This window comes from Rhinatrema bivittatum, chromosome 1 (genome assembly GCF_901001135.1).
Source record: "Rhinatrema bivittatum chromosome 1, aRhiBiv1.1, whole genome shotgun sequence".
NCBI lineage: Eukaryota > Metazoa > Chordata > Amphibia > Gymnophiona > Rhinatrematidae > Rhinatrema > Rhinatrema bivittatum.
Genome location: NC_042615.1, coordinates 705697863 through 705713478, shown reverse-complemented (window position 1 = coordinate 705713478; position 15616 = coordinate 705697863). Strand labels below are relative to the sequence as shown.

At 46.1% G+C, this 15616-nt stretch overlaps 1 protein-coding gene across 2 annotated transcripts in view; it reads left to right on the top strand.

The window, feature by feature from the left end:
• The window catches only part of NLN (neurolysin), a 226441-nt gene that overhangs the window by 133020 nt on the left and 77805 nt on the right, over window positions 1-15616 (top strand). For both annotated transcript variants that reach the window (XM_029576052.1, XM_029576061.1), the window contains one exon: window positions 12205-12406. In XM_029576052.1, coding sequence (XP_029431912.1) covers window positions 12205-12406 — 202 coding nt within the window. The remainder of the gene's footprint in view (window positions 1-12204; window positions 12407-15616) is intronic.

The following is a 15616-nucleotide window of genomic DNA, read 5'->3' as shown; positions in this document are numbered from 1 at the left end:
GATGAATAATAATAAAATAAAAAAAAACTATCCTATCTACTAAGAACAGGGCCTAGTAGGTGTCTAACAAAATATCTCTTTTTATCGCACGTGATAATTGCTGCGGTTCTCACAGGACAAGCAGGATGGTAGTCCTCACATATGGGTAGACATCACAGGATGGAGCCCAATCACGGAACACTTTTTGTCAAAGTTTCTAGAATTTTGACTGGCCACCTACTGGGCATGCCCAGCATGGCAACAACCCTGCATCCAGCAGGGGTCCCCCTTCATTCTCTTTTTTTCCGTGCAACAGTAGCCACGAGGGTTAAGGAGCTCTCTTGAGATTCCTGACAGGAATTTTCCTCACGGAACTTCTTTAAAAATTTTCAAAAAATTCTACCCATAGGGGACCCCCTATCGATATCCGTACTCTGCGGTCGAAAGGTAAAGCTTTACCCTCGTTTGCGGTCGATTCCCATCGAGTTTTCCCTTTGGGGCCTACCAGCCATCGACTGCACCGCGGCTAAATTTTTGTTAAAGCCATGGCGTCAGGTTTTCGTTGGTGTCATAGAAACATAGAAACATAGAAATGACGGCAGAAGAAGACCAAACGGCCCATCCAGTCTGCCCAGCAAGCTTCACACATTTTATCTCTCATACTTATCTGTTTCTCTTAGCTCTTGGTTCTATTTCCCTTCCTCCCCCACCATTAATGTAGAGAGCAGTGATGGAGCTGCATCCAAGTGAAATATCTAGCTTGATTAGTTAGGGGTAGTAGGGGTAGTAACCGCTGCAATAAGCAAGTTACACCCATGCTCATTTGTTTTTTCCCAGACTATGTTGTACAGCCCTTATTGGTTGTTTTTCTTCTCCCCTGCCGTTGAAGCAGAGAGCTATGCTGGATATGCATCGAAAGTGAAGTATCAGGCACATTTGGTTTGGGGTAGTAACCGCCGTAACAAGCCAGCTACTCCCCGCTTTGTGAGTGCGAATCCTTTTTTCTTCTCCCCTGCCGTTGAAGCTATGCTGGATATGCGTGAACTATCAGTTTTTCTTCTCCCCTGCCGTTGAAGCAGAGAGCTATGCTGGATATGCATCGAAAGTGAAGTATCAGGCACATTTGGTTTGGGGTAGTAACCACCGTAACAAGCCAGCTACTCCCCACTTTATGAGTGCGAACCCTTTTTTCTTCTCCCCTGCCGTTGAAGCGGAGAGCTCTGCTGGATGTGTGAAGTATCAGTTTTTCTTCTCCCCTGCCGTTGAAGCAGAGAACTATGCTGGATATGCATCGAAAGTGAAGTATCAGGCTTATTTGGTTTGGGGTAGTAACCGCCGTAACAAGCCAGCTACTCCCGTCTTTGTGAGTGCAAATCCTTTTTTCCACATTTCCTCTTGCTGTTGAAGCTTAGAGCGATGTTGGAGTCACAGTAACCATGTGTATGTTTATTGAATAAAGGTATTGTCTCCAGGCAGTAGCTATCATTCTGGCGAGTCACCCACTCTTCATTGGCGGCCTCTTGACTTTATGGATCCACAGTGTTTATCCCACGCCCCTTTGAAGTCCTTCACAGTTCTGGTCTTCACCACTTCCTCCGGAAGGGCATTCCAGGCATCCACCACCCTCTCCGTGAAGAAATACTTCCTGACATTGGTTCTGAATCTTCCTCCCTGGAGTTTCAAATCGTGACCCCTGGTTCTGCTGATTTTTTTCTTATGGTAAAGGTTTGTCGTTGCCTTTGGATCATTAAAACCTTTCAAGTATCTGAAAGTCTGTATCATATCACCTCTGCTCCTCCTTTCCTCCAGGGTGTACATATTTAGATTCTTCAATCTCTCCTCGTCCCGATTGTCCTCAGACAATGTCCATCATAGACCCACATAGAGTTTGTGTATTGTGCTTGGGGTCTGACCATGATACCCTAACTTGCACCAAATGTGCCCAAATGACACCGAAGGGCCATAAAGCCCGATTAGAGAAGATGGAGTTTCTTTTTCATTCAAAACCCTCAACTCCATCGACCGCTTCGACTTCATCTGAGTCGGTGCCATCGACCTCTCAGCAGCGGGACACTGGTGCTGCCCGACCGGCATCGACTACTCCAAAGGTGTCAACTTCTTCCTCATCGCCTCAGGTGAAGGACCGAGGAGAACATCGTGAAAAGTGTCGACATCGGCATCGGTAGGCTCAGTCCGCTGATCCAGGCAAGCCCTCGGCATCGGCATTGACAGAGCCACCAACAAAGAAATCCTGTCCAGAGAAGGCCCCGTGCTCCTCTGTGACTGGGTCACTGAGGTGTTCCCCACCTTCATCAGTGCAGGGAGCTGCAACTCCACTTTTACCGGTAGACCCTCCAGCTACGCCTATATTGCCTCCTACTCCGGAGCTGGGGTTACATGCCTCAGGCGTCTATGAGGAAATGGATTGGATGATCCAAAAGGCCATCGGTAAAGCACTGCAGGACTTCCACCCTTTATCGACACCGGTACTGTTGCCCGCGCCAGTCACCGATCCGATTCCCATGGTGCTCGTACCGCTACTGGGTAGACTGGATACATTGATCGGTGCCCTTCCACCGCTGGAACCGAGGACACCGGTATGTCCTCTTCCTTTGATGCCGATACCTTTGTCATTGGAAGATGAAGAAACACCGATACCCATACCGCCGTCTGGAATTCTACCACCGACTCATCCATCAATGTCGCTGGTTCCATCGGTACCACTATCGATGCCGTCGGTGCCTCCATTGATGCCGTCTGTGCCACCTCCGATGCCGTCAATGCCTAGGCCTGTCCCTTCGGGAACAACGCCATTTCTCCCCTCTGAAGATCCTCAGGGAGCTGGTAATCAACCTTATGATCCTTGGACTGATGATTCTTCCCAGGATACAGATGATCTGTCTTCAGAGGCCTCTCCTGAAGAGAGAAGGCGTTCTCCTCCAGAGGATCTGTCCTTTATTAACTTCATTGAAGAAATGTCTAAGACAATTCCATTTCAGCTTTAGACAGAAGAGGATTCAAGGCAGTTTCTTGATGCTCCTAAGGAAATCATGTCTATTCCTATTCATGAAATCTAATTGATCTTCTAAAGAGGAATTGGGAGAACCCAGGTTCTGTTCCGCCTGTCAACCATAAAACAGATACCACCTATCTTGTGCAGTCAGCTCCTGAGTTTCAAAGATCACAACTGGATCATCACTCTGTGGTTGTGGAATCAGCCCAGAAAAAGGCACGGCGTTCCAAACCTCATTCCTCTATACCTCCAGGGAAGGAACAGAAATCCCTAGATGCTTTTGGCAGATGGGTCTTTCATAGCTCAATGCTTATATCTCGCGTTGCTTCCTACCAGTTATATGTGACCCAGTATAACAGAAATCTTTTAAAGAAGATCCAGGATTTCTCTGAATCTTTACCTGATCAATTCCAGGATGAGCGTAATTCTCTGTCTCAAAAAGGCCTGGATGCGGGCAAGCATGAGGTCCACGCTGCATACGACATATTTGACACTGCCTCTAGGGTGTCCACAGCGAGGATTAGTGCAAAAAGGTGGGCCTGGTTGAAATCCTCCGACCTAAGACCAGAGGTACAGGACAGGTTGGCTGACCTGCCCTGTGCTGTTGATAATCTCTTCGGAGACAAAATCCAGGAGACTGTGGCGCAGCTAAAGGACCACCATGAAACGCTGCGTCAACTTTCTTCAGTGCCTGCTGATTTCTCTTCCACCTCCAAGAGGACATTCAGGCGAGACTCTTAAGTGGCCGGCCTACAAACCAAGAAGGTATTATCCTCCGGCTTCCCAAGGTCGCCCTTCCAAGCCTTATCAAAAAGGTCAGTCCAGGCAATCCCGACCTCAGAAGACCCAGCCTGCTCCTCAGCCAGAACCAGCATCAGAGTTTTGACTCCTCCCTGGAGAGCTATGCCAACCTCCTCTTCCATCTGTACCAGTCGGTGGTTGATTGTGCCACTTCACCAACATTTGGCACACAGTCACCACCGATCAGTGGGAGCTTGCTGTAGTCACTCAGGGTTACCATCTCAACTTCCTGACTGTACTGGCGGACTCCCCACCTCGGCTGATGTGGGGATCATCTGACCACTCTCCCCTTCTAGAACAAGAGGTTTCAACCCTCCTCCAGACCCGGGCAATAGAACCAGTGCCCCTCTCCCAACAGGGGCAGGGGTTCTATTCCCGGTATTTCCTCATCCCAAAAAAGTCAGGTGGCGTTCGTCCAATTCTGGACCTTCGCACACTAAACAAGTATCTACAAAGGGAAAAGTTCAAGATGGTAACCTTGGGTTCTCTACTTCCTCTTCTACAAAAAGGAGATTGGCTGTGCTCTCCAAGACACATGCACACACATCTCAATTATTCCATCTCATCCCAAATTCCTGCGATTCCTGGTCGGCCCTCATCACTTCCAGTACCGTGTACTACCATTCGGCCTAGTGTCCGTTCCATGAGTCTTCGTGGTGGTCGCAGCCTTCCTCAGGAGTCAAGGTGTCCATGTCTACCCTTATCTCGATGATTGGTTGATAAGGGCTCCAACTCAACAAACCGCATTGGCGTCTTTGCGTCTCACTCTCCATACCCTGATCTCCCTAGGGTTTCTAATCAACTATCCCAAATCCAAGATAGTTCCATCCCAAACCCTATCCTTTATAGGGGCCGACCTAAACACTATACAAGCGAAAGCCTTCCTCCCTCAGGATCAGGCTTTCACCCTGGCCTCTCTGGCGCATCATCTACAGACTCGAGTATCCTCAACTGCTCGTCACTTCCTCATATTGCTGGGTCACATGGCCTCCTCAGTGCATGTCACTCCGATGGCCCACCTAGCCATGAGAGTCATGCAGTGGACCCTAAAATCCCAGTGGGTTCAAGCTTGTCAACCAATATCCAGCATTGTTTACATTACCATACAGCTCCGCCTGTCACTGGCCTGGTGGATATAACACTCCAATCTACTTCAAAGCCTTCCATTTCAGGCTCCAGAACCTCAAATTACCTTGACAACAGATGCCTCCAACCTAGGGTGGGGTTCTCATGTCGGCGACCTACAGACTCAGGGAACCTGGTCTCCAGAGGAAGCCAAACAGATAAATTTCCTGGAGCTTCGGGCGATCAGATATGCCCTCAAGGTTTTTCAGGATTGTCTTTTGAACAAAGCCATCCTGATTCAAACCAACAATCAGGTGCGATGTGGTACATCAACAAGCAAAGGGGTACAGGTTCCTACCTCCTGTGTCAGGAAGCTGCACAGATATGGGCATGGGCCCTTTCCCATTCGATGTGCCTCACAGCCACTTACTTGCTGGGTGTGTGTTGGCAGACAAGTTGAGTCGCACGTTTCATCCTCACGAGTGGTCTCTCAACCCTACGGTAGCGGACACAATATTCCAACATTGGGGTTACCCTCAGATAGACATCTTTGCGTCAGTCCACAACCGCAAAGTAGAAAACTTCTGCTAACTTGCAGCCACCACTCGCAACAGAGGGACGCTTTCGCCGTCTTGTGCGCCAGTGGTCTCCTCTATGCGTTCCCTCCACTTCCACTCATATCGAAGACTCTTGTGAAGTTACGGAGGGACAAGGGCGTAATGATTCTGATAGCCCCTCACTGGCCATGCCAGGTGTGGTTGCCAATCCTCCAGGACCTATCAGTACACCGGCTCATTTCTCTGGGGAAGGATCCGCTTCTGATCTCAGAACAAAGGATACCTGCGCCACCCCAACCTCCAGGCCCTATCTCTGACTGCCTGGATGTTGAAAGGTTAATACTCCAACCTTTTAACATTTCAGAGTCAGTGTCCCATGTCCTGGTAACTTCATGAAAGCCTTCCACGAGAAGGTCTTATAGTTCTAAATGGAAGAGGTTTACAGTCTGGTGCACTTCCATGTCCATAGACCCCTTCACTTGTTCCACGGCGAACTTTCTGGACTATCTCTGGTACCTGTCAGAGTCAGGCCTGAAAACTTCCTCCATCAGGGTGCATGTCAGCACGGTAACCACGTTTCATAAGGGCGTGGGGGATGTTGCTATTTCAACACAACCCTTAGTAACACGCTTCATGAGAGGCTTGCTCCACTTAAAACCTCCACTGTGCCCTCTGGCCTGTGCTTGGGACCTTAGCATGGTTTTTGGGCAGCTCATGAAACCTCCGTTTGAGTCTCTCCACTCTTGTGATCTCCGCTATCTCACCTGGAAAGTAGTTTTTCTTCTCGCTATCACCTCCGCTCGCAGAGTTAGTGAGTTGCAGGCTTTAGTTACTTACCTGCCTTACACTAAAATTCTGCGTGACAGGGTGGTGCTCCGCACTCACCCTAAGTTTTTACCAAAGATAGTATCGGAATTTCATATTATATCAATCCATCATCCTACCTACCTTTTTTCCCAGGCCCCATTCAAACCCAGGAGAACAGGCTCTGCATTCCTTGGACTGCAAACGGGCCCTAGCCTTCTATCTAGACCGCACGTCGGCCCACAGGAAATCCACTCAATTGTTTCTTTCGACACCATCAAATTGGGAAAACCTTGTTGCGACCGTCACTTCCCGACGGCTTCACTCCGCCTACCTTTCCTTTTTTGCGGCTCTTCCTGCTTTTCAAGGATGCCTGGCTGCCGCGGTGTCTGCCTGCCATCCTCTCCGGCGTCCCCGGACTGGCTTGGGCGCTGCCTCCTGCCATGTTCTACAGGTACCTTAGGGTGCGTGCGCCGCGCGGCCCTCATTCTTATTTCCTCTTTGGCGCGTTCCTCAGGGCATCCCCCTGTGATGCCGTCACACTGCCCGGATATTTAAGCCTACAGTTTATTGCTAGCCGTTGAGTTAGCAAGGGGAATTCTTACGGATGGGATTTGCTTTCTGTACCCATCTACTCTGCCTTTCCAACTTCCATTGGACTCTTTCTGCTAACAGGGTTACCCGCTCCTCAGGGGCCTCTTTTGCTTCTTTCAGGTCGCTATCAGGTAACCGGTACTGGCTCCTCGAGGGCCCATGTTCCCGGACTCGCTGCCTGCATCTTTCTCCTCTTCTACTTGGAAGAATTCGCTACGGATAGAGAGTACTACTATCATCCACTCCTTAGAGCTATTTCCCTGGGACCAGGTACTCGTTCCTCGAGGGCCTGTCTCCGATCCAGCGCCATCTCCTACGTGGAACCACTGTGTGAATACTTTGCCTACAAGTCTCTCTGCTTCCAGGGATCTGGTACTCGCTCCTCGAGGGCCAGCTCTCCCTATCTCGGGGCTTCTCCATATTTGGGACTCTGTGAATGTTCTATTGTACTCACTTTCTCAGTTCTCTCCACTTCAGCACTGCTACCAGAGGAACCGCTGTTCCAGCGCCCTGGGGAATACTAGCCCAGCTGGGCTACATCTTCTACTCACTACTGCCACCTCAGGTGGCTTCTCAAACTGTCTAAATAAAGATATAATCTCTGTTTGTGTGTCCGGAGCTGATCCTGACCTGTGGCCCCTCACAGGACTTCCCCACGTGGTCAGCTGCCACAGTGTCTAAGGGTCCACCCAAACCTCACTAATTATAACAATCCTGTGGGAATGCAGACCCTCTCCTCCTGGTTAGCGGACTGTATTTCTTTTTGCTACCAGCAAGCAGGCATTCCGCTGCAAGACCGAGTAAAAGCACATTCTGTCAGAGCCATGGCGACATCAGTAGCACACCTAGGTTCAGTGCCGCTTGCTGATATTTGTAAGGCTGCTACCTGGAGTTCTCTCTATACCTTCGCAGCCCATTATTGCTTAGATAAGGCTGGCAGACAAGATTTCATCTTCGGCCAATCTGTTCTACACAACTTGTTTTCAGTTTAACTACCCAACATCAGGGTTTCAGGATGCCCTCCTTACCAAATTCCACCCCTGTTGTGCCTGTTGCACGTCTTTTGGGTGCATTTGGTGCATTGCTCAGGCATCCTCAGCTCGGTACTCACCCATATGTGAGGACTACCATCCTGCTTGTCCTGTGAGAAAGCAGAGTTGCTTACCTGTAACAGGTGTTCTCATAGGACAGCAGGATGTTAGTCCTCACAAAACCCGCCCGCCACCCCGCAGAGTTGGGTTTGCTTACGTTTTTCTTATTTTATTTTTCGCACGTACTTTTTACTATAAGACGAAACTGAAGGGGGACCCCTGCTGGATGCAGGGTTGTTGCCATGCTGGGCATGCCCAGTAGGTGCCAGTCAAAGTTCTAGAAACTTTGACAAAAAGTGTTCCGTGATTGGGCTCCATCCTGATGATGTCACCCATATGTGAGGACTAACATCTTGCTGTCTTGTGAGTACATCTGTTACAGGTAAGCAACTCTGCTTTATAGCCGTGATCAGAGATAATAGCCACGGGTACATGATAAAAAGTTCTTTCCCATGGTACCGCAAAAAAAAAAAAAAAGTGTAGTTATTTCTGATTTTAAATCCTGTGTTAGTATGAATTATTCTATCGCAGAATGGGGTAGGACACCTGAATTTGCATTAACTCCTCCCACTTGCATATTAAAATTAAAATTTGCGTGCTAGCTAGCATTATGCTACTTATCACATGCACATTGTGTGTTGGACCCCATTTAACATCCTAATACAATTTGATGAGCACTCCGGTAAGTTTGTACCTGAGGCAATAGAGGTGAAGTGAGTTGCCCAAGGTCACAAGGAGTAGTAGTGGGATTTGAACCTTCGTTTCCATGGTGCATAGACTGCTACTCTAACCACTAGACTACTCTTCCACTCCATATCACTGCTGTTGAAGATTAGGCAACCCTATAGTTATTTACTCTTTCGGATAATAGAAAGACTAGGGGGCACTCCATGAAGTTAGCATGGGGCACATTTAAAACTAATCGGAGAAAGTTCTTTTTTACTCAACGCACAATTAAACTCTGGAATTTGTTGCCAGAGGATGTGGTTAGTGCAGTTAGTGTAGCTGTGTTTAAAAAAGGATTGGATAAGTTCTTCGAGGAGAAGTCCATTACCTGCTATTAAGTTCACTTAGAGAATAGCCACTGCCATTAGCAATGGTAACATGGAATAGACTTAGTTTTTGGGTACTTGCCAGGTTCTTATGGCCTGGATTGGCCACTGTTGGAAACAGGATGCTTGGCTTGATGGACCCTTGGTCTGACCCAGTATGGCATTTTCTTATGTTCTTATAGTGTGTTGTGCATACCCTGGCTCTTAGTTCCTTAAACTAATTGGAAATTTACTGTGAAATTGCAGCAAGGAGAGAAGATTCACTTTTATATAATGGCCCAGCCATTCTTCTCTACCCTTCCTCTCTTGCAGCTTAACTGGGCAATTCTGTTTACTAGCTCTTAATCACATGGTGCCAGGAATACCCAAGATGTTCTCTGTAATTGAGTGAAACTAAGCATAAAATTAGTAATATTTATTATTTATATAACATTATGAATGCTCAGTGTTATAAGTACACAAAATAATTCATGTGATTACAATGTTTCTGTTATAAAAGAAGTTGCAGAGCCTACTGTAATAAAGTAAACAACTCAAGGTCACATGTCTTGATGATCTGGAAGTTGGAATCATTGTCTATAGGGTCGCAGCTCTGTGTTTTAATCACTCTGCTACACTGCCCCAGTTATAGCAGTAACAGTTCTCTGACTGAGAAGCATAGATCATAGTTCCTTTTGGGACCTGTTACAACTGCTGCTGCACTTCTTGGTTGGCACGATAATGTATCTGTATCTTCAGAGTATCTAGTCCCAGGTAAAATCAGGACCAGAAGCCTGGCTTAGGATATGAATCTAGATCTGCTGCATGGCAGTATACAGCATTGTCACTGAGTCATCAAGCTGGCCCAAAACCATAGATTTTTAGAATGTATTTATATTTAATAGAGTTTATATAATAGTACATTAAAGTCAGTTATGCTTTTCCATGTATGAATGTCAGTGGAGTGTTACATACCTATTAAAGGTGAAAAACACTTTTATTTTCCATTGTAATTTCAGGACTAGGTATGTGACAGGGCCCTGCTAGACTGAGAACTGGTCTTAAATTACAAAGAATGATAAAGATTACCTCTTTTAAATTTGAAAGGTAGATTTACTTCACCTACATGCCACATACTTCTATATTCCTGCACATAGCATGATAGGCTTGCGACTTACGGATCAGATATGCTGAAGATAAAAATATAGAGTATTCTCAAATGGATCCTCTAGAACAGATATCACTTTTTGACAGGCTGATGCACCTGCTTTCCTTTTCTTCTGCCTCTGCTAATTTCAGATTTAAGTATTAAGTGTCTCAGCCATTTTCTCAACTTTTTCCTTCCCTTATCTGCTGCTATTAAATATTTATTGGACAATTTTCAAAGCTTTCTAGCCGAGTTAAAATGGATTAATACGCCTAGCTTGCTCTGTCTGAAAATTGCCCCCCCCCCCCCCAGCCCAGGTAAAAGCACATGCAGGTTTACACAACATATTTACTTCTAGCCGGATTGTGAGGGGGTGTTCCCAAGGGTGTGTTTAGGTCATGGGAGGAAAATAACTCGTGTAATTAACATGTTCACAAGTGTGTACATTATTTTACCCCTCTTGGCTGCCAGCACAACGTAACAAGTGCAAAGTGTTTTTTCTTTGAAAATTAGTGTAGAGTACACACACTAAAAGACTAAAAGTAACAGTGCACTTTACAACTATGGTTTATTTCAGAATTTAATTTAAATACTCTGCTAGTTACATTCCTTCCTTCATATCCTTTTGGCAGTTGTCAGTTTAGTAGCAAAATCCATAATATATCGGGCTTGGTAGTGTGTCCGTCAGTGCTCGCGCATGTTCCCCAGCCCGCCGATAGATGGCGCAGACGGCTCCCTGACCGCCTTGGAGGTTCAAACACACCGTACAGCGGCCATGTCACAACACCAGCTACAAGAGGTACTCCTGGGGGAATTCAGCGCTACTGCGGAATGCAGATTTTGCACAGAATTCCTCCTTCCTGCAGATTTCTTCCCTCACCTCGCCGATTTCCTCCCTCGCCAGAAGACTATTCAAAACCGGAAGGACAGCGGCCATCGCGGGACAGGCAGAAAATAGCAGAGGATACCCTGGCATGCTGCGAACGGAGCGCGTCCCGCGGCACACGTTCCGTTCACGGCGAAGATGAAGGTCCGGTGCGCCATTCGCGGCGAAAATTGAAGGCCCCCGTGTGCCACGATCGGCGCGCCCGGGCCTTCATCTTCGCCACAAACGGAGCGTATGCCACGGGACGCGCTCCATTCGCAGCATGCCAGGGTCTCCACTGCTATTTTCTGCTCAAGGCGAAAATGGAAGGCCCCCGTGTGCTGCAAACGGTGCACCGGGCCTTCATCATCGCCGCAAACAGCGCAGATCCCTCGGCATGCTGGTGAGAGAGAATGTGTGTCGGGGAGGGGAGGATGAGAGAGAGCAGGAGGGTGTGAGAGAGAGCATGGGGGGGGGGGGGATGCCGGAGAGAGAGAGAATGTGTGCGTGAGAGAGGGGGAGTGACAGAGAGCGTGGTTGGTAAGAGGGGGGTGGGGAGGGTGTGAGAGAGCATGGGAGGAAAGAGAGGGTGGGTCGGGGGATGCTTGAGTGTGGGTTTCAGATAGAGGGAACCTATATGAGGGGAGGGGGGATGCCGGTGAGAGAGAATGTGTGTGTGAGAGAGGAGAAGGGGTGGGGGAGTGCAAGAGACAGCTTGGTAAATAAACTTTGCCAGCCCTGGCTTTAGCAAATGTGCCTCCACATCCCTTGCCATGGGTGAAAACAATTTAGTGTTTCCTTTTCAGCTAACGCTTCCATACAAGAGCATAAGTGCCAATGAAAAGGCTCGCTGCCCAGGCGTAGAACGGGTGCAGTTGCTAGTATACCTATATTGATATGCGTGTGTGTGTATATATATATATATATATATATATATATATATATATATATATATATATATATATACCGTAATTTTTTTTTTTTTAAAATCATATCCATTCAATTTATATTTTTGTGCAATTTCTTTCCTGATGTTTTTACAGTTTTGTTTGTGACATTGTTTTTATTACTAACTGAGAGGCATATAATCCATGTTATGCAGTGATGCGGATTATTTAGTCTGATAAACCATTAAAAGGTTTTTATCCCCAAATGTTTACTCAATTTATGCAGTGATGCCTCAGTAATGCACAGTCTATTGTATCTGGTTGATTAATTTCTTTTGCTATTAACTGCATTTTACTATTATTGCTTTAGAAATGGGAAGTATGGCCATGCAGCATGTTTTGGGCTACAGCCTGGCTGTCTTCTGCCTGATGGCCAGAGGATGATGTCTGTAGCTGCTATGGTGGCAAACTTTTCAAAGCCAACAAAAGGCCAGCCTTCTTTATTGCGACATGATGAAGTGAAAACATATTTCCATGAGTTTGGCCATGTAATGCACCAGATCTGTGCACAGGTCAGTACTTTGTTGCCATTTCCTAATTACTTAGTTTTTGTGACATAGTAGAAAAGTAGGAATAAGCAAAGTTTGTGAGTGAACAAATATTTTAATTTTCAATGTTCTCAGGACTTTGCTTTAAATGGGTTTCATTGCAAACATTTTTTTAATAGTCATGCCCATCACTTTGACTCCCAAACAATGATTGCAGCAGCAGACGGAAGATTAATATTGAAAACCTGACCTAATCAGTTGAGAACTCTTCTGCCAGTGATTCAAAAAATCCTGTTGAATTCAAATCAAGAGTGGGAGAATGTCAGCACCTGTGGAGAAACACTTTGATTCTCTACTAGGAAATATGAAGCCTTGTTTGATAAGAATGACTAGAAGATCCATGACTTGATTAACCACAAGAGCTTTTGTGTTGGGCAACAGAAAGGAATTGAATCACCGCCAAGGTAGGAGTCCCAAAGGAAGACCTGCTACATGAGAAACAATGCCTTGTCACACTGTTTTGCTACCTTGAATTCATCGGATGTAATCATCCTGAGGTCTCTTTCCTTCTTCAAGGTCATCAGTATCTCATCTCCTATCATGTACCACTCTCTCAGATTTCTGAAGCCCCAAAACATAACTCCACATTCTTTTGTGTTGGAACTTAACTACCAAGCAGTGGACCACTACTTGAACTTTCTTAGATCACGTCACATTCTGTCTATTCCCTCAGAGGTCCAGTGGATGATGCTAAAATTTGCAACATAGTGGAGAAGAAGCTATGCAAAGTGATCTATGAAGTCTGAGGAGTGGTTGGCAACTGTCAAAATTTGAGCCCTTAGGCTGTAGCGTGGTTGAAGCAGCCTAGTAAGAGAACCTTCCAGACTTACACCGACAGCTGGTGGACACACTCAGACTAGGACTGGGGCTTAATATATACCAGCCCCGTTACCCATAGGTTGAACTCTTGGGTTCCAGAAGCCAGCAGAGCTTAGGCAAGTGTCAGACAGAGTCCAGATATGGGCAGTAGTCAGGATTGGCAGCAAGGAGACAGGGTCCAGGTCCAGGCCTAGATCAGGGCAGGCAGAAGTCCAAGGAGTAGCCAGTGTCCATAGCAGATGTCAGTACCAGGCAGCAGGCAAGAGAGTAGTCAGTATCCATAACTTAGGTCAGAACCAAGATATAGGCTGAGACAAACAGACAGGACTAGACAAGGTGCTGGTACAAGATAGAAGCAGGGCAACCAAGGCAGGGCAGAACAAGGCAATGAAGAGACAAGGAAGCAGCAAGGAGACAAAGGTAACAGTGAGGAGACAAAGAGGCAAGGCACAGGATCACAAATAGCAACACACACTGCAAGGCAGAGGGATCTGATGCTGAGGTGTTGAATTGTAGCACAGCTATTCTTTAAATCTCTCGGGCTGGCTGAGATCGGAGAGCGCCGGAGGAGAGTTTCCACTATGGGGACTTTAAGAAGTGCTATGTAGTGCATGTGCGTGCCTAGAGAGGCTCAGAACTGGAGCAGCATAGCGATGTCCTACTTACATCAGAGTAGCATGGTGTTGGGATGGGGCAGGTGACATTCTGTAGTGAGTGCAGCCGGTTGCAGGACCGCTCTGTGACTGGCCAAACATTAGAGCAAAGTTATCCATTTGAGATGCATAAATTTGAGGCAGCAGTACACAATAGAAAATGAGATACTAATGGCCACAAAGAAGGGAAGAAATCTTGGGGTGGTTATATCTGATGATTTCAAGGTAGCGAAACAGTGCATCAAGATAGTAGTTAGAGCTGGAAAGTGCTAGGGTAAATAGGGAGAGGTATAGCTAGTAGCTATGGAAGTGATTGTGCTGTTGTAAAGTCTTTGGTGAGGTCTCACCTGGAGTACTCTGTCCAATTCTGGATGCTGTACCTCTGGAAGAACATTGAGTGGAAGTGATCTAGAGAAGAACTACCAAAATGATATGGAGTCTGCACCAAAGGTCATATGAGAATGGGACTTTATACCTAAATCTGTTATTCTAGAGAAGAGGAAACATAGAGCAATATGGTAGAGTCATTCAAATATATAAAAGTATTTGCCTACCATGGTATGGCCTGATATAGGCAGAAGATAAATATTTTAAATAAATAATGATGCATAGGAGGTAAGCCTTTTCATTGAAAGGGAAATTCTAGAGCAAGCATGAAGCTCTGAGAGAAGGTAAGCAAAATGATCTATGAAAGCTGGAGGAGTAGCAGATTCAGCAGTAATATAAGGAAATTTTATGAGGGTAGGCTCAGGAGTAATATAAGGGTTTTGAAGTGGGTAGTAGAGGCTAAATCAGTAACAATTTAAGAAAGCATAGGATAAGCACGGAAGATCCTTAGTTGCAAAAAAACACAAGCCATGAGGTTGTGATTCTAAGACCCTATTTGAACGATAGAACAATTTGTTTTTTTGTTGTCAGAATGCAGGTCAAAATGGCTAATATGAAACTTTAGAAGTCCTAGCAGAAATGGAGGCAACCATATGGGTAGGTTAGGCTGCAATGCAGAATTGAGTAGTAGCTGGGTCTGTCTGGCAAGCTGAAAGTACAGCAATTAGCTAGAAACACAGGGTACTCACACAGCTGGGTCTGTCTGGTAAGCTATGTAGGGAATCTAGGAGACTAGATATTTGGACAATGGCCAAGCTGGTACTAGTAGACACAATCTTTCTGGTTAGACATGGGAAAGGAGGGGTTCAGGGTGTAAACTATGTAGGGGATTTTGTATGCTTACCTGCCTAAGATGGTAGAATATAAATAAGGAAGACAACAAAGTGTCCTTGATAAGGAGAAATGTCTTACAATCAGTCATGCTTTGTGGCTGGCAGCTGAGATGTATTCTTGCGGTGTGGATGGAAGTAACTGGGAAGACTGGATGGGCCAGTTAGTCTTTTCTGCCATCATGTATTATATTACTAAAGCATGCTATAACGATATAGCATATTAATGCATCTTAGTAAGTAGGTCCCACTTAAGTTGCATTAAAATCTGCCATTAATGTGTCTTTGTAGCAGCTATTAGTGTGGCTTAGTTAATCAGCTTTTATGTTGTTATGCTATTTTATAGTAAGAAAATAAGGTGAAGGAAATCCAATATCTTACTGCCTTCAGTTGCCAGAGGAAATGGGTGCTGTATCATTATGACATCTGATCCAAAACATTTCCTCTTCATCTAGCCAGACCAGTCCAGATGCATGGGTTATACT